Source organism: Adiantum capillus-veneris, chromosome 13, assembly GCF_014529385.1.
Source record: "Adiantum capillus-veneris isolate H3 chromosome 13, ASM1452938v2, whole genome shotgun sequence".
NCBI classification, from domain to species: Eukaryota; Viridiplantae; Streptophyta; class Polypodiopsida; order Polypodiales; family Pteridaceae; genus Adiantum; species Adiantum capillus-veneris.
This window is the reverse complement of record NC_140943.1, coordinates 489,680-516,373: the sequence shown is the minus strand read 5'-3', so window position 1 is coordinate 516,373 and position 26,694 is coordinate 489,680. Positions and strand designations below refer to the sequence as shown.

At 45.6% G+C, this 26,694-nt stretch overlaps 1 protein-coding gene across 4 annotated transcripts in view; it reads right to left on the bottom strand.

The window, feature by feature from the left end:
• The window catches only part of LOC147443491 (uncharacterized), a 172,506-nt gene that overhangs the window by 61,044 nt on the left and 84,768 nt on the right, over window positions 1-26,694 (bottom strand). The window contains exons 5-14 of one of the 4 annotated variants that reach the window (XM_086526305.1): window positions 25,375-25,554; window positions 25,041-25,289; window positions 24,698-24,950; window positions 24,520-24,624; window positions 24,305-24,377; window positions 7,645-7,915; window positions 7,077-7,549; window positions 6,845-6,956; window positions 6,551-6,742; window positions 6,164-6,378 (exon numbers count right to left, since the gene is read on the bottom strand). In XM_086526305.1, the coding sequence (XP_086382431.1) occupies window positions 6,376-6,378; window positions 6,551-6,742; window positions 6,845-6,956; window positions 7,077-7,549; window positions 7,645-7,915; window positions 24,305-24,377; window positions 24,520-24,624; window positions 24,698-24,950; window positions 25,041-25,289; window positions 25,375-25,554 (1,911 nt within the window). In that variant the 3' untranslated portion in view covers window positions 6,164-6,375. Of the gene's footprint in view, window positions 1-6,163; window positions 6,379-6,424; window positions 6,743-6,844; window positions 6,957-7,076; window positions 7,550-7,644; window positions 7,916-24,304; window positions 24,378-24,519; window positions 24,625-24,697; window positions 24,951-25,040; window positions 25,290-25,374; window positions 25,555-26,694 lie in introns of those variants that run through there. The other 3 variants (XM_086526302.1, XM_086526303.1, XM_086526304.1) reach the window with 3 other exon arrangements.

The window sequence follows — 26,694 nt, the reverse complement described above, 5'->3', positions numbered from 1 at the left end:
TCCAAAGACGGTTCATATCTATCGGGGGGCCTTGTCACCCGAGTAGACCTACGCACCCAGTGATCCATAACAGGTGGATTTTCAGCCTGTAAACCATCAAAAACAGCAGGCTGTTCAGCCGGTTGCATCGCAACAACGGGCGGTCTAGGAGCATCAACCTGTTCCCCTACCTGTGGTGCATCAATGGCAACTTGTTGGGGCTGAGTTTCAGCAGCTAATGGCTGATTTTCAGCACCATTTTCAGCATGTAAAGGCTGCTGAACATTGGGCCTTCTTGGCTGTCCATACGTAACATCTTCACGAAAAACAACCCGGCGCACTTCCTCGACCTTTGTGGGCTGTTTGTGCATGCAATTCTCATTGAAGATGACATCATTGCTGCGTATGATTTTTCGTAATGCGGGATCCCATAATCTATACCCCATTTCACCATCCTCACCATATCCTAGGAAAATGCATTTATGAGACTTTGGTTCTAGTTTGGTGCGCAGTTCACTCCGGATGTGAACATAGGCCTCACAACCAAACACTCTTAAATATGCATATGAGGGTGGCTTGCCAGACCACACATCCTCAGGCACCTTTCCACCCAAAGCCTTGCTAGGTGAGCGATTAATCAAGTGAATAGCTGTTTGCACAGCTTCTGCCCAAAAACCATGAGGTAATGCAGCATGTGACAGCATACTCCGAACTTTCTCTTGGATAGTCCGGTTCAACCTCTCTGCAACTCCATTCTGAGAGGGATTAAAAGGAGCCGTGAGCTCTCTTTTAATACCTTTAGTAGCACAAAAGTCAATAAATGCTTTTGATACATACTCCCCCCCATTGTCTGAGCGCAAAGACCTAAGCTTCTTGTCAGTTTGATTCTCAACAAACGCAAGAAACTTCTTGAAAGTATCCAAAACATCGCTTTTAGCACGTATTGGATACACCCACACCTTACGTGTAGCATCATCGATAAACGAGACAAAATATTTCTTTCCCCCTAAGGACAACTGTGGCATTTCACATACATCGGAATGCACTAAGTCTAACCTGTCAGACCTCAAAGAAAGTGACCTTTTGTGCGGTGTTTGACTGTGCTTACCATAAATACAATGCTCACAATGAGAAAAATCAGCATACCTCAAACACGGCAAATAACCACAACGAGACAGAGTTTCCATTCCTCTTTTACTCATGTGTCCCAACCGGCCATGCCACAAAGAAACACTTGGCTGCTCGGTTACGGCGACAACATGGTCACGCACACTAGATACATGCAAAGGATACAAAGTGTCCGATTTACAACCCTTGGCTACAATCCGGGCCCCTTTACAAATTTTCCACTTGCTATCACCAAAAGTGGTGTGATAGCCTGCATCATCTAGCTGCCCTGTACTAATCAAACTCTTCTTGAGTTGTGGCACATGGCGCACTTTGTGCAAAACAAAAGTCATACCATCATCAAAGGAAAACTGGACACTGCCAATACCTGCAATGTCACATGCATAGTTGTCTCCTAAATAAACAGTGCCCTGCACCTCACCTGAGTACTGTGTAAACCAATCCCTATGAGGTGTTACATGAAAGGAGGCACCTGAATCAAGAATCCAAGTATGCATGTCCATATCAGAACCCATAGCAAGGGTATGTGTATCCACAGAAGAGGCATTGAGTACATCAGTGCTGCTGTCACTGTCACAACTACTAGCAACATTGATTTCCTCAATCAACACAGTGCTCTTCTTGGCATGTCCCTTGTCCTTTGCATCAGTTTCAGCACCCTTGTTCTTCTCTTTCTTCCACTCATAGCATTCCCGTTTATAATGCCCTTTCTTTCCACAATGATGACACACAACATCTTTCCTACGAGATTTGCTGCGTGCCCTGTCCTTACTGTCAGATTTCTCCCTCTGTTGAGACCTGCCTCTCAAGTGCAATGCATTAGAAGACCCACCTGTGGTGTTCTTTCTGTTCATCTCTTCCATCAAGAGAGAACTCTCTACATCTGCATACTTAAGTGACGCACTTGAGTTACTAAGAGCTGTCCGGAATACATCCCAACTCTCGGGCAATGTGCATAGCAGAAAAGTAGCTTTGAACTCCTCATCAATTGTGAATTTCAGCTCTGTCAGTTGGCTGAAAATAGAATTGAATTCATTGAGGTGCACTGACATGTGCGTGCCCTCCTTCATGCGGAGATCCATAAGCTTTTTAAGCCAATACACTTTACTGGCAGCACTCTGCTGTGCATACAACTCGTCTAAACGCTTCCACATGCCCCATGCTGTCTGCTCATTCTCTACATTGAAGAGTAAATTGTCAGACACCGAAAGCATGATCGTGGAACGAGCCAACTCGTCCACTTCTTCCCATTCTTCAACCTCCATATCAACCGGTTTCACACCCTGTAACTTAATAGGTTTCGCCTGTTTCTTCTGCAACATCACATTATAACATTGCTTCTTCCATATAGCAAAGTTATGGGCCCCTTCAAGCTTGCGAATATGCAACAAATTGCCACTTTCACTGCTAGAAGCCATTCTGAGTGATTGCAAACACTGAAACCCTGATTTGCCGACCTAAACACGCCCAAATGTGCGCAATCGGGTTAAAAACAGCTTGCTGTTACAGAAAAACAGCGAGCAAATTTCACGTGAAATCACCCCAAAACGGCGTACATTCACTGCCAAACCCTTACCAAAGGTTTCCACAAGGTGTATACATCATTTGCTTGCTGAAATTCCCTGTTTTAGGGAAAAAATCAGACCTGTAAACACCTGTTTTGCTGAATTTTCAGAACCTCGTTGGTGGAAACACCTGTAAGATTGACCTGTGAGACTTGCCCCAATGAAATTGCATCAAATTGACCCCGAAATTGACGAAATTGGTCAATTTCAGCAGAAAAAGGCTGCTGTTCGCCAGTTTTTGAAACCCTAATTTTGGGGAAACTGTCACCGGAGGTCGATTCTACACGGTGAGAGGATCCCTTCGCGACAGAGTTGATCGAAAACGGTTGAATATCCTTCCCGCAGCGAGCAAGAACAGAATTCTGATCTGTGTTGCGAAAATGGCTCTCTTGGAAACCCTAAAGCTCTGATACCACGTGTGGGGGAGCAGGAGAGAGAGCCCACTTGCTACTCTATGCAATGAGAGTGAAGGAGAAGAGGAGAGAGGTGCAGAAGAAGCTCACGCAGAGAAAGGCGTGAGAGAGAGAGAGAGAGCTCGTTGAGTTTTTTGGAAAAAGCCACGCTAATAACATTTGGGCTTGACCTTTGAGTATATGAGTAAGTGACTAGGGGGCCATTCACACTTGGGCCCCCTCACTTATAAGTCTTTTAACTTATAAGTTAATAAGTACAAGGCACTTAGGCCTTTATTCCCTAACAGTACTGAACTTTACCGCTGCACCACCTTCTTTGTAAGCCTTCGGCTTCTCTAGTGCCCCCAAGTTGTCATACGGAATGGTCTGCAACATGGGCACTGTACTAGGCATGATCGGCACGTGTTGGCCATTCACATTTTGCGTCCGAGGTGCGATATCTGGCTGCTGTCCAGAAAAACCAGCCATGCCAAAATGACCCTGTGGCACCCCAAACTGGCCTTGGTTGCCGTGGAAACCTTGCTGCATGCCGATAGTACCATACATGGGGTTTGGCATGATGCCTTGCATACCCCCGAACACTGTTCCTGGCATGTACGGCTGACTTCCAGACGCATAACCAGCCATACTTTGGAACACTGATCCAACCCCGAAATACCCAGGATGTACCGTGGGTGGTGGAAAAACTGAGTGCATAGCCTGGTATCCAGCTCCCTGTCCATTCAAGACAGCATGCTGGCTCTGAAAGGTGGCGGGCTGAACTGGCATAACCTGTGGAATAGGCGTTCTAGCCACCTGTTCAAGTACGGGAGGAACCTGCTTTGGAGCCCCCGACTCCGCAACATGCGAGTGTTCCCTTTCCTCCTACGTCTCATGAAGTACCTGGGCTTGAGCTTCAACAAGCTCCGTACGCGGCGTAGGTTGCCTATTTTGATGTTGCACAGGTGGCGCTTGCAAGAATTCCATAAACCTCGGATTCTGCACCAGCTGCGAAAAGACATTCACCGCGGCAACTAACTGAGTCTTAAACGTATCATCCTCAAGTTGCCCTGTCATAAAGCCCTGTACTACTGGAGGGACATTGACGTTGACAGGAGGTACAGACTGACGTGGCCGTGAGCTCTCGCCAATCTCAAAAACCATAGGAATCTCCTGCCTGTCCTTTGGAGAGGAACCCTCTTCCATAATTCCCTTCCCCTTGTCGGCCATAGTGTAATCCCCGTGTTCTTGCACTGTGTGTCTTTACCCTGAACAATCCAGGCTCACTCTTTGAGGAAAAAGTGATTGATATCCCGGCAATGGAACCATGAAACCGGCCCGTAGGGCGGTAGGCGTTGGCTTTCACCCGAAATTCTTTACTTTATACACACACACAGAGCACTTTGCAAAGAGAACCTGCGACGGGAGTTAACACTTGAATACACACACGGCTCAGAAGCTAGAATGCTCCGAGCAGACGCCGACAACCTGTAGGCCCCAAAATTGGCGCCCCTTTCGGTATTTCTTTATTCTTATGGAGGGTAAATTACAAGGTAAGGTCCTGGGAATCCTTCACGTGTATCCACCTAGATACCATTTGATTTGGCCAAATTTCGGCAGCATAACAACCCCAAAACTTGCGCGAAACCAATTCCCCTGCTGGAACTCGCTTGCACTGTCGTATACCCTCTGATTCCTGTCCAAAAACAGTAAATTCAGCACGCTGTATTTACTGGTTTTTGCCCTGTTTTCAGCCCCAAACAGTCCCCTAACTGTCCTTTGCCAGTGGGGCACGATTCCCAATGATCCTGGCGTCCGTATGGCTGAAAAACAGTGAATTTACAGCGCATACACAGCGCTGATTTTGCACCTGTACGGTGAGGTTATGACCCTCACCAGTGCCTGCTTTGGAGCAGCAGTTAGCTACCCCTGTTCCTGCTCAAGGAGGCTCTTGCCTCAGCACAAAAGCATGAACCCACACAACTGTACATCAGTCAAATGAGTAGCCCTCTTGTGGGGCATCACATAACTGCACGTAGGGGAGAAAGAGAGCAATATGTAGCGTGCGGGGCATCACTCCCGTCACCATACTGTGCATAGAGGGCAAGGTAAGCATTCCATAGCTTTTGTACCTGTTACAATCCGCCTGTGGCTGAAAATGGCGCCCCCTTTGTTGATATGCAGCTCGTTTTTGCCTCCCAGAGTGGCAGAATCGCTCACAAGCTGACACGTCGCCCAGTTTCCGAGTTTGGGCTTTCCCTGCTAAAAATATCTTAACTGGTGCGTCAGTTGACTTCGCGGCAGAGTTGTAAAGTGTTCCCCTAGTCATACCGAAGGTAATGACGCGAACACATTTCGTGGCCCAAAATAGCAGTTCCCTAAATTTTAGGAGATGCTTCCGTTGGGCTCCCACTGATCTTCTGACCATCTATCCTCATTGGGACCGCATCCAAAAATGCAATGTGGCCCTACTGTCGGATACTTTTTGTTGGAAGTCCCACCTTGACTTTACGCCTTAATTGAGTTCACTTCCTAGTATCCACCAACTTGCTAAGTGCGACGGGGGGACCTATATGATCTTGCTCTGAGCCTAGACATCCTCTTACCATACGAATTCCAGTGCCGACCACTTCCCGTCTGCGGGTGAATCTACCGTTCACATTGGCCATACAATGTCCGACCGTTTGCTACTTCAAGAAGAGGGTCTTAAACAAATAAAATAAACCCCATTGGAAAGAAACCAACAACCAAGGTTAGCAGTTGCCACATCTCTGTGACATGGTTAATAACTGCCACGTCCTCGTGACAGTGTGTGTGTGTGCGCGCGCGCGCGTGCGCGCGCGCGCGTGCGCGCGCATGTGGGTGTGTGTGCGCGTGTGGGGTGTGGGTGTGGGTGTGGGTGTGGGTGTGTGTGTTCTTATGATTACTTAGAAGTTAATATATCGCTACATGGAAAAAAAGAGGATTTTCTAAATCCTAAAAGCTTATCGTTTAATACATAATCATGATTATGCAGTTATCTTACAAATCTGACCTCCCTAGGGCTACCCGATTCGCATAAGCAGATGCCTTTGGGAGGAGGGCCAGTATTGCAGGTGCAAAGTGGACAAAATACAGCTACTAATTACCCAAGTTGTGAAGTGCTAAGCCTTCACTGAGAGCGGTAATTAACGAAGAACTCAATGGATTAGCATTTCTTGTTACATGTACTTGTTATTCTCATCATAATGGACAAGTCCTTTCAAGGGACGGGATCCGCCTCAAAAATCCGACTGCATTGTGTCGATGTCCAATTTTCTTGTCTTGAATGTCTACTGCAATCAATTAGTATAACAATTACGAGATTCAATATTTACAATTTAGTTACCAAATTAGTTAGAGAAACTTGAAACTTAACAGCATTTCATATAAACAACTCAATTCAAGGTCCAAAGTAAGCATTAAGCTGAAGTCAAATTTCAGAAGGAATGAAAGAAAGCAACTGACATCCATTAGAATAATGTCGAACTGCTGAGTTACAGCTTGTTCGATGGCCTCTGCTCCATTTCCAGCAAGTACAGTCGTATGTCCCCATTTGTGTAGTAGTTTAATGGCCACTCGCTGATTTACAGGGTTATCTTCCGCAATCAAGATATGTAAGCATTTGTTTGGAGTTTTAAGTTCGTTCACATTTTTGCTCTGGCATGATGGCAATGTAAATATATCATATTAAAGCATAACAGGTTGATCTACTAAGAGTTATTTCAATTTCTTGTTAGATTACATGCATATTATACGCACCTCATCATTGGGCATCTTATCTTGAATACCCAATGTCAATTGCAATACCCTACTGAGTAAAGAGCGCTTGATTGGTTTTGAGGTATGGGCAGATATTCCGAGTTCTTTACACCTGCATAGCAAGAACCTATTGAGAAACATGATGGTGGAAGACATCAAACAAACCGCACTTCCAGTTCAAAATAGCATGTAGCATCTAGGTGTGACTCTCTGCAGAATTATTAGTAACTACCTGACTGAGTCTGTATGATTTACAGATGTCAGCATAATTATGGCAAATAGGACAGTGTCTGCAGAGTGAAATTCAGTTCTCGAGTCAAGATTTTCAGCAACTTTCTGCACATCTTGATGTTCAATGTTTTCCTGTGATCCAGAGCATTTTGACTTCACAAGTTGAGTGTCTTTTAAATCCTTTTCTTGTTCAGCATCACCATTGTGTCCATCACAATAAAAAGATGGTGATGGCTTATGATTACTATCAGATTGCACACTTTGCTTTCTTTTGCAGTTTGCAGCTGACTGGTACTTTTCTAAAAGACTGGGTCTTCCCTGAAGATAATAAACCAGTTCAGAAGACTCACTTCCACCCAGCCACATGTCCAATAATACCACAGTGTACTTCTGACCAGCAGCATCCTTTCCATTTTCTAGCGCTAACTTGGCCGCTTCGGTGCTCTCAACCCCATGAGCTGTCACACCCCAGCTCTAAGCCAGGAAACAATAAGCAAGATTTAAACCTTGGTGGTGAAAAACTATAAAGCCAAAAAGCTGAGTACCCCTTCAAAAAATAAGAAATTCACCTTTAATAAGTCAACAATAATTCTAAGCGTAGTCATATTGTCATCCACAACAAGCGCCCGAACACCTTTAAACATATCTGTGTCTATAACTGAACTGTGGCTGCTCGACGGACAAAGCTTAAACTTGGCAGTAAACAGGAACGTGCTTCCCAGACCCTCTGTCCCTTCACTTTCTACCCACATCTTTCCACCCATCGCAGTAGCCAGTTTTGAAGAAATTGCCAATCCTAAGCCTGTACCTCCATATACCCTACACAAAAAGAAATGCACTCTTCAAACATGCCAAAAACCAAAGTCAGAACCTTCTGAAATGAAAGAGAAAAGACCAGAGTTGAACAGAAACAAGAAAAAAGATGAAGAATCCAAGCCTGTAAACCATTAAGCTCTGAGACATACGCATGCACACACAGCAGGTAGTACGAAGGGCCTAAGCTCTGAGATGCAGGCATGCACATACAGCAGGTACTAGGAAGGGCCCTACAAGAGGCCAAATCAGATTCACAGAGAAGCCTGCTTGAAAGGTTAAGGATCACTAACTGCTGCTTCATGTTGGGGAACTCTACCATTGTAAATGACTGGTTATATTACTGGCTTGGCCAATCCCTAATATCGAAGTTTGACTTTTCACATTTGAGCATTCACCAGGGAGGCATTGGGTCAACCCTACACAGAGCTAGAGCTACATGTTTTCTTTTCTCACAAGAAAGACAATTCATGGTATCTAACCAACACATAATGAAAAATAGTGCAACTAAAGGGAGTCATCAATGAATGACAGAAATGGAACACGGGAGCCACCAATGGTGACCAGCAGAGTGACTGGTTATATACTGGCTTGGCCAATGCTTAATATCGAAGTTCAACTTTTCACATTTGAGCATTCAGCATGAAGGCATTGGGTCAACCCTATACAGAGCTTTAGCTACATGTATTTGCATGGCCAAGAGGCCAATCTCACCAGGGTAGAGCATACTTTATAGACCTTTTGTGGGGCATTGTTATGTCCCGCTTATAGGAGAGGGGATCTAGCCTAGACACGGTCGGGATGGGCGTCTAGTGTCCGAGTGGACGTAGTGTGAACCCGGCCAGTGTTGCCATCATAATAAAAGGGAGGCCAAGGCCTCATTTGTAATTATCGACCCCCACTGGTTGAGTGCCAATGGTTAGCCCGTGAGACTAGGAGAGCGCGAGGTCACCTCGAGGAGGTGAGGCAGAGAGAGAGAGAGAGAGAGAGAGAGAGAGAGAGAGAGAGAGAGAGAGAGAGAGAGAGAGATTTTTTAACGCCTATAAAAAGGCCGAAGTTGGCCTATGAGACAAATCTAAGTAGTGAGGTCGGTGTCCTCTCTGAAAGGTACAAAAGTAAAAGTAAGCAATACTGTGTAATGACTAGGGGAGGAGGTAAGTGATACAAGGGTGAGGGGGCCCGGGGGAGCTCCAAAACTCGGGGAAAGATGCAACCTATATGCTGGGGTAAACACAAGCATGAGATGCTATCCTATCTTTGGCTCCATCCAGTCCCATAGTCAGGGTGTAATACATAATGCATGGGCGGATAGGGTGTGAACAATCCGCGTAAGATGGCGGCTGGGTTTGCAAAAGCTCGAATGCGTGGCTCCTCCAAAGATCTATAGTAGTGCTCCTGGATCTCTTGAATCTCTCTCTGGTGTAGGCGAGGTGCCCTACGTCCATGGGTACATGGGCGTCTGTGAGCTCGGACCTCCTCAGCCTGCTGTAGAGTCACTCCTCTCTGGATGTTCGGAGATGATGGTGTTGCTATGGTCCTCTGAAAAAAGTCCCTGAGCTGTGTCTGGCGCTCGTCTCTCACACCTGATGTTGCCTGGAGGAGGGAGTCATGATGCTGCTGTGCCTCTATGAGGAAGCGGCCGAACTGTCGCTGGTCTCTGGACTCAAAAATTTGATGTAGAGTGGGCTGATCTGCAAACAAGGTCGGATATCTACCTCTAATCTCCTCATATGCTCTACATTTGCATACATAATGCTCCTCGCTCTCAATCTCTACTATGCAAAGTCTGCATATCCTCTCTTCTCTGGGGACATGTGCAGCTCTCCCTGCCTCAATCTCTAGCTGGTGTCATGATACTCTAAGCTGTCCAATGGCGACCCGTGCTCTATGTGGCATGTAGACATCCACGTATCTCGGTCTCCGGATGAACCCATCTGCTCAGGAAGTGGTCTCTGTAGTACTGTCTCTTCGTGGGAAGAGACTCTCTGGGTGTGATCCATGTCTCCCTGATGTATAGCTGCCAGAGATCCTGTCTGAGAACTCGATTCCTCTCGGTGGGTGAGAGGCGTATGTGAGGGGAGTCAAGATCATACTAAAAAGGAGGCAGATCCGTGATGTCCAAGCCACGGGATGTAAACCACTCTATGACATGTGAGTACCATGCCCTCGTGTCCCCCTCTTGATGCAGCTGTATCAATGCCTCAAAAGCTCTGCGGGTGAGTCTGTATGGTGGGAGCTCTCGCATGCGCTGGATGAAACAAACTGTCTGAGAGAGAGAGAGAGAGAGAGAGAGAGAGAGAGAGAGAGAGAGAGAGAGAGAGAGAGAGAGAGAGAACTTCTATTAGAGGCTGAAATTGACCTATGAGACAAATCAAAGTACATGAGGTGGATGTCCCATGTGTATCCGTAAGGGATAGAAGGTACAAAAGGAAAATGTAGTGTCCTGTGTACAAAAGGTACAAGGTACATAAGGTGGGTGTCCTCTATGTATCCGTAAAGGATAAAAGGTACAACAGGAAAATGTAGTGCCTGTGTAATGGCTGGGGGAGGAGGGGAGTGATACAAGAGTGGAGCTCTAAATCTAGGGGAAAGATGCATTCCTATATGCTCAGAGGAAAATACAAGCATCAAAAATGCTATCATATCTTTAGCTCCATCTAGTTCCATAATCGGGGTGTAAAACATAATGCATGGGCGAGTAGGGTGTTAACAGTCCACATAAGATGGCGGGTGGATCAGCAAAAACCCGGGGAGTAGTGCACTTGGATCTCCTCAATCTCTCTCTGATGTAGTTGAGGTGCCCTACGTCCATGGGTACGTGGGCGTCTGCGAGCTCGAACCTCCTCCGCCTGATGTAGAATCACCCCACTCTAAGTGGTCGGGGTGGTACTGTTGTGGCCCCCTAGAAAAAAATTATGTGAGTTGTTTATTGCTTGTTATGCCTCCAGGAGGAAGCATCCCAACTGTTGCTGACAAGCATAATATGCAATAGTATACCTGCCAAGTCTGATCCAGCTCCTCCTGCTCGTAGGATGTAATTCGATATCTCGTCGATGTAAAGACCAAAAAGAGTCGGGGAGAAGGGGCATCCTTGCTTCACACCAATGGTGCTAGCCATGGGATCCAATAGTCCACCGCACTCTGCCTGTGACCCAGGGCATACAGGGAATGAATGGCCCATATCATCTCAGACGGTATTTGTAGCTCCTGAAGGCACTAAAAGAGTCTCTCTCTCGGGACAGTATCAAAACCGTTGCCAAAATCCACAAAGTAGCAGTAGAGCCTCCTCTTCCGTGCTTTCGCTTCGTCGATCAAACAACGAAGCACGAAGATGTGGTTGATAGTCAAGACGGTGCGTCTAAAGCTCGCTTGTCTTGGTGCACGTTGCCCCGATGCCTCAGCGTATGTGCCCAGCTCCTCCTCAAGAACTGCCCCATATAGTTCGGCCAATCATGATAATTCAGTAGTTCCCTGGATCTGGGGTGTTGCCAAATTTGTGGATAGGCACAATGGTGTGCATAGTCCACTCCTCTGGTAGTCCCTCAACCAAAGCGCGGTTGAAAAGACGTGATATCAGGAGGGAGAGAAGGTCTGCTCCATAGATCATGTGCTCACTTTGTAGCCCGGTATGACCTGTTGAGCGGCCATGCTGTAAACGTCGAATAGCCCCTCTTCACCATACTGGAAGAGCGAGGTGGTGGGTCGAGGATCGGATGGCTCTGGGATCAATGGCTGTCCAGGTATCTGGTATAGGCGTGGAATAGTCATGCCATATATGTGGGTCCTCCAGGGGGGTGGTGGGGGGTCTCTCTCTGAGAATCCTCCATGTTGTGGCGCAGTCTATACTCATGAGGAGGTGGAATAGCTGTACTCCCTGTCGTACCATCGGTTATGGGGCATCGTCCCAGAGGGTGGGGGTCGGCCACTGTGGGTAGTGTGTGGGAAACAGCTGAGGGTTGCGGTGTGAAACTGCGGAGAGTTGGCTGGTGAGTGTAGATAGTGGTGTGTTCGGGTCGAGAGTGTTTATTCCTTTATAATATCCCCTCATATACGTGGGACGAGTAAACTTTGGCTAGCTCATGTGTGAAATGTATGGTAGTGTGTGGTGTAAATGTAGGTGGTGTATATGAGATGGGCGAGCAAGTGAAAGAGAGGGCAAGATATGCATGATCAGCCCCAATAGGTATTGGTGGAATGGTGAAGGATGTGAGCAGGTGGGCTGCCTCTCTGAAGCCAATGACGCAATCCATTGTACTACCCCGGATAATGATGATGGTATGCATGTCATGCCTCCAGATGATGACCATTGCGCCATCCCACTATAAATAATGAGATGGTGTTGTGATCCTAGGCGGAGCAAATGTCCCCTCTGTCTCCTCCTCCTCCTGTGTGTATGAGTCTCCTCTGTCTCTCCTCGTCCTATCTGTGCAAATCTAGAGCCGCTGGGTGCAAAGTAGCAAATGATGATGTAGAGAATGTGCTCCTCAAATAGCTAAATCCATATCCACATGTAGCGTGCCTTTGGATTGCGGGTTACTATCTCTATCCTGCTGTGGAGTGAGCGGCGATAGAGAACTGCTACTCGACCGCATCCTCTAGGGGTGTTGTGCTGTGTGCACTTCCTGTGTATAGATTCCCATTAATAGTCATGTACTCTAGGTAGGCCTCTCTCTAGGCTCTCATGTGTCTTTGTCAGCAGAATGAGATCTTGGTCATGCTTCACCTCCTCCAATCTCCCTGGGTGTGTCCATAGAGAGCCATTACACTTCCGAACAGCCATATGTATCTCCTCGTATAGTGTCCCATAGGCCGCGAGTCCCTATGCTACGGCCTTGCCATCATGATGACTCGACCGTCACGGTAGGAGGCCCGTTTCCCCTCTTTGCAGGCTTGTTGTACTCGAGGCATGCATGCCCTTCTATGTTCTACTTGCATCTTTGTGAGATCATCATCAAGGTAGATGGGTGGTCCCCTGAGACCTCGTAGGATAACCCTCTTGCGGATGAAAAGGGTGCGTGCTTCCTCCAATGAAAATTGAAGGATAAGAGGCCTCTTCTTGGTGGGGTCTTTGCCGGCTCGCCAAGCTTTGGTGAAGGGGATTGGGTCTTCTATCTTGTACCCAAGTTTGGTGCAAAGGGATTTGTCATTTTTCTCATGGGTGGAGTCTTTCCCTTCTTCCGTGACTCGTACATTTAGGGAGCGAGCATGCCGCATCTTTTCCTCTTCAAGCATGGTGTGTACAAGAAGAGATTCTTCCTTGTGAGCGTCCTCTTTTGCTTTCTTTTTGAGATTCTTCTTGACCACTTCTACCCACTCTTCTTTCGTGGCCTCGAGCTTGTCTTCCAAGCCCTCGGTAAGGGCTTTAGTAAGCTCCTCTTTAATGGCCTCTTTTGTTTCATTGTTGATTTCGCCTTCCTAGGGGGTGAGGGATGCAATTGAGGCCTTGAGGATGGCCATTAAAGAGGAGCTTACTAAAGCCCTTACCGAGGGCCTTCCTAGGGGGTGAGGGATGCGATTGAGGCCTTCTCTCTCCTGCATCTCCTCTTTCTTCTTTGTGTTAGGCTTAGCCTATGGCGGATGATGGCGAGGTGCCATGACGAGAGAGAAGGCAGCAGAACGAGCGAGAGAGGAGGAAGAGACAGAGAGATTTGACACAGCAACTAAAATAACGCTATTTTATTTGATAAAAGCCACTCCTTTATTCATGCAAGCTCCTCTTACCTAATGTGCAATTGCATGCCACAGGAAAATGCTCCCACAGATTCGACCAAGTGGGCTTGAAACCCAACAATTCCCCCCTCAAGCCCGAACTAAACAGACCACTCTCATGATACCTCGAGTTTTTGGTGTACTCGTCAACCATTAGTTTTAGGTTCTCTCCCAACCAAGGATTTTGGTGTATCCCTAACTTGGTGCTATGATATAAAAACGCCCCTTGAACAGATAGGGTGTAGGTTGAAAAATTAGCTACCAATAAATGGAGTTTTTGGTGCACTGCCAAACCTTGGGTTTAAGGTGTACCCAGTAACTTCATGAGAAGCAGAACAAAATAGGACTTGAACAAAAAACTGATATTTTGGAGGTCTTACCACTCATGTGTGGCAGTGTCTACAGCCCGTACATTTTATTTTGACTAGAAAAAGGGTTGATCTAAAAAACATCATTGTCAACAGAAAATATTGGAGATTCAGTGTCTCCCTCAATCACATGAATCTGATTTTTACCCTCTTGAAAGCATTTATTTGAAGGGTCATTTGTTTTACCACAATGAACACAAGGATTCTTTTTGAAACAGTCTTTTGTCTGGTGATTGTTGCGCCCATAAATGGCACAAGATCTGGTACCAATGGATGGTCGCGATGAAGCTGAGGTAGAAGCACAATTAATGACTGCATAGGCACTGGGAGTATCAGAAGAACTGATGGGAGATACTGCATGGGAGACAGTATATGCACTAGGAATAATGGGACATTGGTACAGGATAGCCTTCTTTCTTCTTCCTACAATGAATTGATGATACCATCCAAGGAGGGCAACGGATCTTTCTCCTTTAAAATGGTAACAATATGATGGAATTTATCAAGCAAACTTTTTAACAAAACAACTATGAGATCTTCTTCTGGCACTGGGGCTTCGACATAAACAAGTTGAGTTTTAATACTCTTCAGTCGGTTAACTAAAGATGTAATGTTTTCCTCAGCACACATAGCAAGAGAGTACAACTCCATCTTTAGACTCATCATTGAATACTTAGCGTTAGCACCAAAAACCTTCTCTAGTTGTATCCGGGCAACGTTGGCAGATTGCATGTCATCCAGATAATGAATAAAATCATCTTCAAGAGATGTCAGAATAATACCTAATGCTTGCTCGTCCTTGCATTGTTGCTCAACAGATAGTGCTCTTGTAACTGCAACGGATGTGCCTGCTTCGTCGGTTGATAGCAGCTTGACGACGCTCCACAGATTCTTTCGCATCAGATATCCCTTTACTTTGATTTGCCAGGTGTGGAAGCCGGATCCATTAAACTTATCGATTTTCGATGCCATATTGAAGCTTTCAAGAAGCCTGGTAACGAGGGTTATTGCACCATATTTACCTTCGTGTTTATAGGTTGACTTGTAGCGTTATGTGCATGCAAGCTACTACAGTCACACCTTGGCAACTGCAGCCTTTTGAGATGCTTGCAAGGAAGTCTAGTTGTCAAGCTCAACCTTTGCAGTAGCGTTTTGAAAAGATCTCGCCAACGCACTCTACACAACTGCTATGCCATGCGTTTTGAAGCAACTGCAGCCTTTTGAGATGCTTGCAAGGAAGTCTAGTTGTCAAGCTCAACCTTTGCAGTAGCGTTTTGAAAAGATCTCGCCAACGCACTCTACACAACTGCTATGCCATGCGTTTTGAAATTCCTGCAGGGGCTGCGTTTTGAGAAGCACACTGCCAAGGCACCGTCTTGAGATGCTGCAAGGTCCCCTACGTCTTGAGATGCTGCCTCTGCGCCTATGGCCTTTGCCCGCGCATCTTGAGATGCTGCCATCTGCGTGCGTCTTGAGATGTTGCCTTTGCGCTCAGGAACAACCGCCCTTTGAGACGCCTGCGTCTTCACTGCCTGTAGACAATTACCCGACCGCCTTTGCAACGCCCTATGGCTCTGATACCAGTGTTAGGCTTAGCCTATGCGGGATGATGGCGAGGTGCCATGGCAAGAGAGAAGGCAACAGAACGAGCGAGAGAGGAGGGAGAGAGAGAGAGATTCGACACAGCAACTAAAATAACGCTATTCTATTTGATAAAAGCCTTTTACATATATATATTCCTTGGCCATGAGTATTAGCCACTCCTTTAGTCATGCAAGCTCCTCTTAACTAATGTGCAATTGCATGCCACAGGAAAATGTTCCCGCAGATTCGACCAAGTGAGCTTGAAACCCAACACTTCGTCCATTAATCTTGGGCCTTCTTCCATGCCTCAAGCTTCCTCCTTTTCTCCTCTTCTTTAGCTTCTCTCTTTTGACCACTCTTCTTTCTACTCCTTTCTCGAGCTTGGAGAGGCGGTTGATGATGTTGTTGATGGCAAAGTCGGTCATCTTCTTGTTTTCTTTTATCATGGCGTGTAGATTGTCATCCATCTTGGCCATTCTTCTTTGATGGCGCCTTTTGCCATGGTAGGGGGGCCTTCAATGTGGGGCAAGCTCAAGCTCAACCACCCAAAGCCGTCATGGTGATGACCGGGATGTGATATGGATGTATATGTATGTGTGCGCGTATATGTGCATGTGTTTGTGTGTGTATATGTGTGTGGTGTCTCTGTGTGGCGGCGAAGGGAGAGCCGCGGGAGGTTTTGGTGGCCCTTGTGGATAGGGCGAAGGACTATGGAAGCGGGCAGGGGGTTAGCGCGACGGGCAGAGGTTGGTAACGACCGCACACACACACACGACGACACAGTGACAACCACTAACCTTAGTTGCCGGTTTCTTTCCCTGTATTTTATTTAATTTTTGAGACCCTCTTTTTTAAGTCACAAATGTCAGGACATTGTCTGGCCAGTGCGAAACAGCCGACAACCGACAATGTCACTAGCAACAATGAAGGCCAGGTCCCCAGGAGTTGGTCGGGCCAATCGGCACTGAAATCCGAGTAGTAAAAGGTTGGCTAGGCTCAATTCAAAGTCATTTAGGTCCCACGCGACACTTCATGGGTACTAAGAAATTTGCAAATAGGACACACGGCGGCTCCAAGTGCAATTGCTAGACTCATCAACAAGAGGGGGCGTCCAAAATCAATCATGAAGAAGAGAGAGGTTACTCTTCAATAATGACCTCCCTAACACCTAGGCCTTTGCCTCCAAAGGGATTGCGGTGTTGAAACATGCCTTCACGCATATATCTTCCGTAAATAATCGTGGTTCTCGCTAATACTGCAATAAGATAGGATCGTGAGGTTAGACATGCGTCCCACAGGCAGGGCTTGACATAACACTGCTACGTGTTCACTCTCTCCCTTAGGATCAATATCGACCCTCACCCCGTGTAACACGAGTCTTCAACAGTTCCAACACCTGTGTGCGCGTGCGCACGCTTTTCAGCAATTCTATCTCTACCTAGCCTAGAGCCTACGTAGGATTTGTTCCACGATTTAATTAAATGGCCCATCGCGTTGATAAGACCACACTCAAAGAGACACTGAACCTAGGATACATCACACCCAGCTAAACCAACACTCTAATGTTGTAGGCCCTAGCAGGGCTAGAAAAAAACATATTTCCTAACCGAAGAAAATAAGGGCATACTTAAAATTCTCCCGGTTTTTAGCTCAAAATTTGAAGCTTTTACCGGTAATTACACTAAAACTTCTAAGAATTTCCTGGTTTTCTTCAAGGCATGCTCAAAATCTAACCGGGATTTTAAAATTTCAGTTGGTTAAAATACATTGGATCCTGGTTTTTTTCTAACAATGGCCCCTAGCAAGCCCAATCTTTTTGTCAATTTTTTAGTGGTGGATGGAAAAGTATCAAAAACAAAGAGCTTCTACTGCTTGAAGATTGGATCGTGGATCATAAATAGAAAGCATCGATGAAAGCATCGATGAGTATAACTACCAGTTTATCACTTTTCCCATTGGGTGTCTTTGTAGAATGACCTTTTGGTGTTTTAATGTTAAATCACTATCTGAACATTGGGTGTCATGTGCACCTAATCACGAATCACTAAATTGCCTAGTTTCAATGGGTTTTGAATGGGCATCATAATGTTTTGAATTGGCATCATTATGTATGAGAGATTCAGCAATGTGGGTGTTTGTGTGCATGCTAGCACACACACACACACACACACACACACACACACACAGAGAGTGTTTCAAAACTTAAATTTTAGGAAAAATAACCAAAATATCCCTCTAATTTGTGGAAATTCTTAAAATACCCTTCAAATTTCAAAAATTCCTAGAATACTCCCAGTATTTTGTCATAAATTCTTGAAATGTCCTTCAAATTTTCCAACATCCCCATGGTTGTGAGTTTCTCCAAAAATAAATTTTTTGCAGGTTTTCATAAGCAGACTTGTCGTCTATCATGTAAGATGCGCAAACTAGAATTTGGGTTGGTAATGTAGGTTTTGGAGATAAATTGCTTCATTATTTTTAGACATAATTACCTTTTTTTGTGAGGTAATTTGTGACAACTTACGTTGCACGCGAAACACTCATAAACGGATCTCAATTGTGAAAAGGAACACTCGTCACACCCCCCCCGGCAAGTAACCTAAAAAGGTCTGGGCCATGAGTTCAAAGGACTGATACAACCAAATGTTGTCACAGATTGCTAACGTGTCAAGCCACTGAAGAACGGAGCTGACTTGCAGATCCCGACCGAGGGGCCTAAACCCTAAGAAGCAAAAGAAGTCGAAGTTCCCACCAACTTATGGGACCCCATCCGATGGGGCCCAAGTGACATAAAAGCATTCAAATAAAGATGGACCCTCACACACAAAAGACAACGTGGAAAATTGATGATGCGGCAAAACTGTACGGATTTTTGCATTTTGCGTTGATTGACGTGGCAAAGATGTACGGAATTCCGAATTTTCCGAACTTGCTGACGTGGCAACCTGTACAGATTTCCATGTTTCACACTGGCTGTGCTGACGTGGCAGCTTGTACGGATTTCCATGATTTATGCTAGCTGATTCTCAACGCCAGCTTTTGGGCCACTTGCTTTTGAGTTTCAAGCTTTTCACGTAAATTGCTTTTCAAGGCCAAGACCTTTAAATAAGTGCAGAGGACTCGGTCTTTAGCACTCTTATAGGTGAATGTGCAGAGCACAAGTACCGGCATTGTACATAGTTGAAGTAATATAAAGAAATACCGAAAGGGGCGCCAAGGTTTGGGGGCCAATACTCTCTGGGGTGGTATTCCACCACTCCATGTCGTGTGTGCTCTCTCTCTCTTTCAGTTTTAGTTGTTATTGAAGTGCTAAAAGTTTGTTCAGTCTGTTCTTTTCTTTTGGCACGTCGTGCCCGTCTTGTGACAGTGGTATCAAAGCATCAGGGATGTGCTTTTGTGAAAGCATAACGGTCCTACAAAAACGCAGACAGAGGAAACTGGAGCTTCCAAAGGCTACTGAAAATTTTATTTGAAGAATATTCGTGTCCCGACCCCGAACTTATCAGCCACTCCCATCCTTGTTTCAATATTCACCACTCATGTCTTACAAGGCATAAGCCATAAAGATCGCTTGCAAGAGAAGGATCCAAGATTTGTTTCAAATCATTGTGTTTCTCAAAAGCAGTGCCATATAGAGGTTGATGTCTATAGCTACCAAGCCGCACACTCCAAGGACTTGGCAAGCTTTCAAGAAAATTTTTGCCCAAAGTTATATGGTTTCTGGCAGCTTCTGGCAAAGTGGGATATCCTAAAATGCTTGCCATGGAAACCCTAGCAGATTATAACTTGAAATTCCTCGACATCTTTCAGTACGTCTCTCTTTTTGAGCTGATAACCTTGGAGGTCTGGTGTAATTGCTATGGTTTGGGACTACCATAGCCGCCAGAGGAACATTGTCTGTCCAAGAGCGGATTGGACCATGCTGTGGTGGTCGGCTACAACCTTATGGAAGGAATTTAACCCTAAGTTTTGGTGCAGGTCTCAAGATGGAACGTTAGTCAACTTTTCGAGCTCGACTGATGTCGAGACTACTTTTTACATTTGAATTTTATATGAGAATCTGTTTGAGAACTTGTTTGGTGATCCTGTTTGGAATTCGTTTGAAATGGATGGTATCTGTTTTGGACCTGTCTTGATGCCGATTTGAATTGTTTGACTCTGATTTCAATACTTGTTTCAATGATTGGTGATTTTACTCCCGGGTGTAGTGAGAAATGTTGTTTCGGTATTGTTTGAACCTTGCAACGACGCAGACGGGGTATCAGGGGAGAGTTTCGTTGTATGCTTGAAAACCTCGAAATGACGCAGGCGGGATGTTTGGGGAGCGTTTCATTGTATGCTTGAAAACCTCCGAACGACGCAAACGGGATGTCTGCGGAGCATTTCCTTGTATGCTTGAAAACCTCCGAACGACGCAGACGGGATGTCTAGGGAGCGTTGGTTGTATGCTTGAACCTCCAAGCGACGCACGTTGCGGTCTGGGGAGCGTTTGGTTGTACCAGTCCTCTGAGCTCCTAGCCTGGACCTTTTTAGGTTATTTGCGGGGGAGTGACGAGGTAGTCGTTGAGTAGCTTCATACCGCAAACTGTTTGTCTCAAGGGAGTGCTCAGCGACGACGTTTGTTGTGTCTATGACATGCATATGTGAGCATTTGTGTTGCATAGTGATGCCAACCACTGAATATTTCTAATTGGATGAGATTGCTTGGGTATATAATTTTAGTGCATCAAGACACCCGTGGAAGATTAGTGTGGTCTGGGTGTGATGGCTAATTTTACTACGCCGGAATATCAAGAGTTCCGATCTGGACGAAAGGAGAAGCCAACTCCTTAACAGAAGAGCCGAAAGGAAAAGCCAACTCCTTAACAAAACGAGCAAATCGATTGTCCCTCGGAATGTCCCTCTGAAACTTTTTAGCTAACTTGAGTTGTTTTGCAGATATACGATAATTGAGGACCATCACCCTCTTTCAAGAAGAGGGAATGTCACAAATTCTTGACGTGTCAAGCCACTGAAGAACGGAGCCAACTTGCAAATCCCGACCGAGGGGCCTAAACCCTAAGAAGCAAAAGAAGTCGAAGTTCCCACCAACCGATGGGGCCCAAGTGACATAAAAATAAAGCTGGACCCTCACACACAAATAACATCGTGGAAAACACATGACGTGGAAAAACTGTATGGATTTCCACGTTTTACGTTGACTGCTGACATAACAAAGCTGTATGGAATTCCGGATTTTGCATTGACTTGCTGATAAGGCAGCATGTACGGATTTCCACGTTTCACGCTGACTGTGCTAACGTGGCAGCCTGTACGGATTTCCGTGATTTACGCTAGCTGATTTTCAATGCCAACGTTTGGGCCAGTTGCTTTCGAGTTTCAAGCTTTTCATGCAAATTGCTTTTCAAGGCCAAGGGCCTTTAAATAAGTGCAGAGGGCTCAGTCTCTGGCACTCTTCTGGATGAAAGTGCAGAGCGTGAGTACCGGCATTGTACTGAGTTCAAGTAATATAAATAAATACCGAAAGGGACGCCATGGTTTGGGGTCAGTTCTCTCTGGGGTGGGATTTCGCCACTCCTGTCGCGTGTGCTCTCCCTCTCTCTTTTAGTTTCAGTTGTTATTGAAGTGCTAAAAGTTTGTTCAGTCTGTTCTTTTCTATTGGCACGTGGTGCCCGTCTTGTGACAAACGCTCCCTAGACTGCAGCCTACGTCCCTTGAAGGTTCAAGCATGCAACCAAACGCTCACCAAACATCCCGTATGCGTCTTTCGGAGGTTTTCCCGCATACAACGAAACGCTTTAATGACATCCCGTCTGCGTTGTTCGGGGATTCAGACAAATACCAAAACAGCATTTCTCACTACTTACCCGGGAGTAAATCACCAAGCATTGAAACCAATATTAATACCAGAGTCAAACATTTCAAATCGGCACCAAGACAAGTTCAAAACAAATACCATCCATTTCAAACAAATTTTAAAAAGGATCACCAAACAATTTCTCAAACAAAGTTCAAACTTTAAAAGAAATCTCGACATCACTCGAGCTCAAAAAGACGACTTGCTTTCAATCCTGAAACCTGCACCAAAATTAGGGTTAGATTTCTTCCATAAACTTGTAGCCAATAGCAACTTGGTCCATAAGCTCTCGAATAGTCAAAACAAGCCTCAACAGACAGTGTTCCTCTGGTGGTGATAGTAGCCCAAAGCAATCACACTGGGCCTCCAACGTTTTTTGCTCGAGAAGAGACACCATTCGGTCATTGAAATCCCCTAGGAGGAGGATGTCACCATCCTTGGCAAACTCCCATATGTCATTGTCTAGGATAGAGAAAGGGGATTGACTTCTAGGCCAAAGATAGACTAATTAACTGGGAGAAAGTAGCATATGACAATGTATAAAAATCGTCCTTTGTCCGCTCTCAACCTCACCCACATGTATCTAGCATGATCATCTCTTCGTGCAATGTCTAGAAGTCGTTGTAGCTCCTCTCTAAATAATATTGCTACTCCCCCCGATCCTCTGTCTGGCAAGCTGTCTCCCAGCTATCCCGTCATATTGGGCATCATCTATCTAGGGGCCTGATGAGTTTCTAAGGAGAATATAATGTCCCTATCCCGAAAGCTATCCTCAAAGGTATACGATCCATTACAGATCCAGGCTGCCATCTTCAGTATGGTCTCATAAGTCTTACACCGTCATGTCGAGCGTTGGCCTACAATCACCACCCGACCATCTCTATAGAAGGAAATCTTTCCCTTCGCCCTTGCTACTATAATCTATGGCATCACCTCTCTTATGTGAGCCAACTGTGAGAGGGTGAGATCATCATCGAGAAAAATGCCCGTCTTCTTGAGGATTGGCCTCTTCTTCAAGATCTCTTTCTTTTCTTCCAAGAAGGGGAAACGTAGTATGAGTGGTCTGTCCTTTAAGGAATCTCCCTAGCCTTCACACTTTTTGCCCACCCGACATACCTTTGTGTATAACAGCTTGTCCATCCCCATCATGGGCATGAGGCTTGTGACCTCTTTTTCAACATTGTTGACATCCTTGAGGCCACTGACCCTCTTTTTCAACATTGTTGACATCCTTGAAGCCAATGACCCTCAAATGTAAGGCACCTACCCGCCTTCTTTGCTCTTCTTCGAGGGTCATGTTAACGATGGTAGGTGTAGAAGCAGCCTCTTTACCTTTCTCTTTCTTGGCGACCTCGATCCACTTCTTGGCCGCCTCCACTTTCTTTTGTGTCTTGGTAATGACCTCGACCCAAGATGACTTCTCGGCCGCCTCAACTTTCTTTTGTGTCTTGGAGAGAGAAATGAAATAAAATGAAATGAAATAAGTCTTTATAAGGCCCAAAAAATTACATCTCGGGAGCATCTAATAAAGTGTTTGGAAGAAACTAAGAGAAACTGAAAATAAAAGCAAAGAAAGCTAAAATAGAAGTGTGGGGCACTATGAGGGGGTGCCTAGGAGCTCTCTAGCAAAAACAAAGATACAATCTTGTGAGGATCACGAGGGTAAAAACATAATCATCATCGTCGTCGTTGTCATCCCAAGATGTCGAGCATCAGTCGTTGACGGATCTCGTTAATGTCATCCATGGTAAGTACTCTGGAGAGTAGTTCTGATCTTCTTCTATAATCTTCGTCAATGTCATGATGCCCCTCATAGTCATGGGCGTCTCGATATCCAGAGCTCAAGGGCTCAGTCAATCAATTTACCTCTGGTACGGGTGGACTCTAAAATCTGCTCAGGTGGCTGCTCCTCTGGCTGCATCGTAGCTAGTCTGAAGAAGTCTATGATCTGTCCATGGGACTGTCTCTCTCCGCTTCACCCCCTCAGTAAACCCCCTCTGTGTATGTGCAGCTCTAAAAGACACAAAGCAAGGCATCTTAGATCCTGGTATCTAATAACTCTAGACAATCCACACCTCTCTCTGAAAAGAGAATGAAAATGGCCCCGTATCTTGTAGAAATGAAATGAAATGTTATATTAACGTCTTCAAAAGGCCAAAGTGACCTATGAGACCAGAAAGTGACAATGTGGTGGATCTGATACCAAGTCTGAGTAACAAAAATAAGAATACTATGGAATCCTAAACTGCTAGATGTGAACTAAGCAGCTAGCTGGGTTAGTTAAATCACAGGAGATCCAACATCGGTCGCTGGCGGGTCTCATCAATCTCCTCCATGGTCAGTAGTCTGACCGGGCATCGTGCATGTCGGGCCAAAGTGATCTGAATCCTCTGATGCAGCCTCCGTCGATACTGTGTAGTCCTCCGCAGTCGTGGGTGTCTGGATCTCCCCAGCTTGGTCGCTCGGTCGATCAACGTGTCTCTGGTGCGAGGCGAATGTGGGCTCCGTTGTGGTAGTAGCTCCTCCGAGTGTCCAGTGTCTGCTCTAAAGAAGTCTGTGATCTGTCTCTGAGACTGGCTAGCTTCTCCTCTCATCAGGCTCTCTCTGTGTCTGTGCAGCTCGAGCAAAATAAACCCAGGCATTCATTGGTCCTCGTACCCCATGACTCTGGAGAGTGGTCCAAACTCCAAAGCCCTCTCTAAACAAGCAGTGGAAGAGAGAGAGGGTAGAACTTTAGGCTCAGTATACACATCCACCGAGCATGCGCATTGTACAACTGTAGCATATAGAGGCAAGATGCATGGGACAGGCTTAGATCATGATGCCAATCTCTAGCAGTGGCTTATCATGTACATGGTGATGCAGCATAGTTTTTTTTCCAAAGATTTAATGAAATACCTTTGAGTTGAAGAATCTACTTGTGAGAAAGCTTGAAACAATAAAGACTGCTTGCTGTGAGGTATACCCAAGCCTTCACATGAAACAAAATGTGTCAAATCTCTGCAAAATCAAGGAGATAATAGAACTTTTAAATGCATTTCTAAAGTCCTAGCTTTGATTCTTTTTAAAGAAAAAAAAGAGTAGATACACGTATGAAGAAAAGACAATGATACCTGAATCTTTTACAGCAAACAAAAGCTCCACCATATTTTCAGCCTTGGATTTTACAGAGACAGAAACCACCACTTCTCCTCTTTTAGTGAACTTGATTCCATTACCTACAATACAGGGCACATGAGTACTCTCTGATGCTGTGTCCTGACCAAATGTGTTTCTGTTTTGCTAACTTACCAATTAAGTTCACAAAAATCTGAAGAAGCCTTCCAGGGTCACCTACAAGATGATCAGGTGCATCAGCACTAAAATCACAGCAGAGCTCAATGCCACTTTCCCATGCACGTGCAGCTAGCACAGACAAAGATTGCTCCAGCTGTTCAAACAACGAGAACTGGATTTCCTCCATCTCCAACTTTCCAGCTTCTATCTTGCTGAAGTCCAAGATATCTGTAATAAGCCGTAGTAGATGTTGGGCACCAAACCGTACCTAAAACAAGTAAAACAAACAAACTTTAACATTTGTACATGCAGAATAAATCAAGTATTTTCTCCAAGCTTACACAACACTGATCCATACATAATCAAGATGTTCCTGCTGTTCTGGTGTGATTTGTGTGTCTAAACACAACTCGGTAAAATTTATTATGGCATTCAAAGGTGTCCTGATTTCATGAGACATATTTGCCAGAAATTCTGACTTAGATCTGTCCGCTGCCATAGCAATATCCTTGGCCTTCTCTAACTCTAATTCTATTCTCCCCCTTTCCTCAATTTCCATTGCAAGTACATCATTGGCGTGGGCTAAATCTGATGTTCTTTCTCTCACCTGTATTGTAAAACAAACCACAAAATAAGAGTTCAGCTTTTACTACTGAGGGACGGATGCCCTTTGTATGAACACATTGTACAACCTTATGCTCAAGTGTATACTGATGGCTAGCAATTTGGTGTGCCATTCCATTGAATGCATCTTTCAAATTAGAGATCTCATCTTGAAAGAGAAAAAAGCCCTTCTTCACCCTCGTTCTCATTTCTCCTCGACCAAGAGCAAATGCAGCCCTACCAAGCTCAATTATTGGAGACGTGAAAACCTGAAAGGCATGACCAAGGTTCTCAACTGAAAATTGTACATCCAAAGAATGCAAAGCAATTTTATTTACCCTTGGATGTTTGTTAAACTAACAGGTTAACATATTTGATTGCAACCACTATGGATCAACTGAATTTGGAGAAAAGATGTGCAAAATTTGTCCAAATCAATGAAAGCACGGTCTCGCAAGTATACCCATAAATCGTAAGCAAAAGAAGGCTGAGAAGTGCCTACCTTACCACAAACTGTGTTTTGACCCCATGTTGAAGCATGCACTGCAAACACTTTGACTCTCCCAAATTCAGAGAACATTTGTTGATTTTGTTAGAACACGAATGACAAGAGAGTGTACGCTGTAACACATATTTCAGCTACCTTCCCAACACAGCTCAGAGCAATGCAGAGGGCCCAAAATAGTAAATCTCTCTGTGTACAACCACCGGACGGCTAAAAGCAGAGAAAAAAACAGCAATATAATGCCTGCCAAATGGAAGGGAACTCGTCCAGTGATGTCACTGGATGCCTAACAGGGTATGGAGTGTAGAATCTCACATGATCTGGGGCCTCTAGATCTCCTCTGTAACACCCCCCCCCCCCAATCCTCCCCCCTAAATCCCCTCCAAAATATGCAAATCAGACCATTAGCCAAAAAAATATGAATCTGCAAAAAATATGCAAATGTAGGCAGAGGGAATTTCCTGAAGGGAAAGTGCTCAAGAGGCCAGCACCAGGCCTGTAGGGGGCAGATCTGAAGAGAGTCTTTACAACATATCCACCTCCTGAGATTGCTCGCTGCTGCTAACGCGCCCCCCCCTTCGCAAGCACCTGTTGCCCCTTCCCCTGCTGTGCGCTGTCACTGCTGCGCGCTGCCCCCGCCTGCTAATAACAGTTCGCTGCGCGCTGCAGTTTCCAGCCAGCACGCCCCCGCCTCCTGCTTTTCGCCATTGCCGCCTATTCCCCTTCCGCTCGCTGCCCCCAGCCCCCTCACAATTCCCCCCCCCCCCCCCCCCTCCCCCCCTTGGTTTTGCTCGGGACTCGCCCTGCTGCATATTCGTGGTTCGGTGGGCTATCTTCAGCAAGGCTGGGCCTCGCCCTCATCCCTACCGCTCTTCTATTAGCAGCAGACATAGATGGAGGCTCA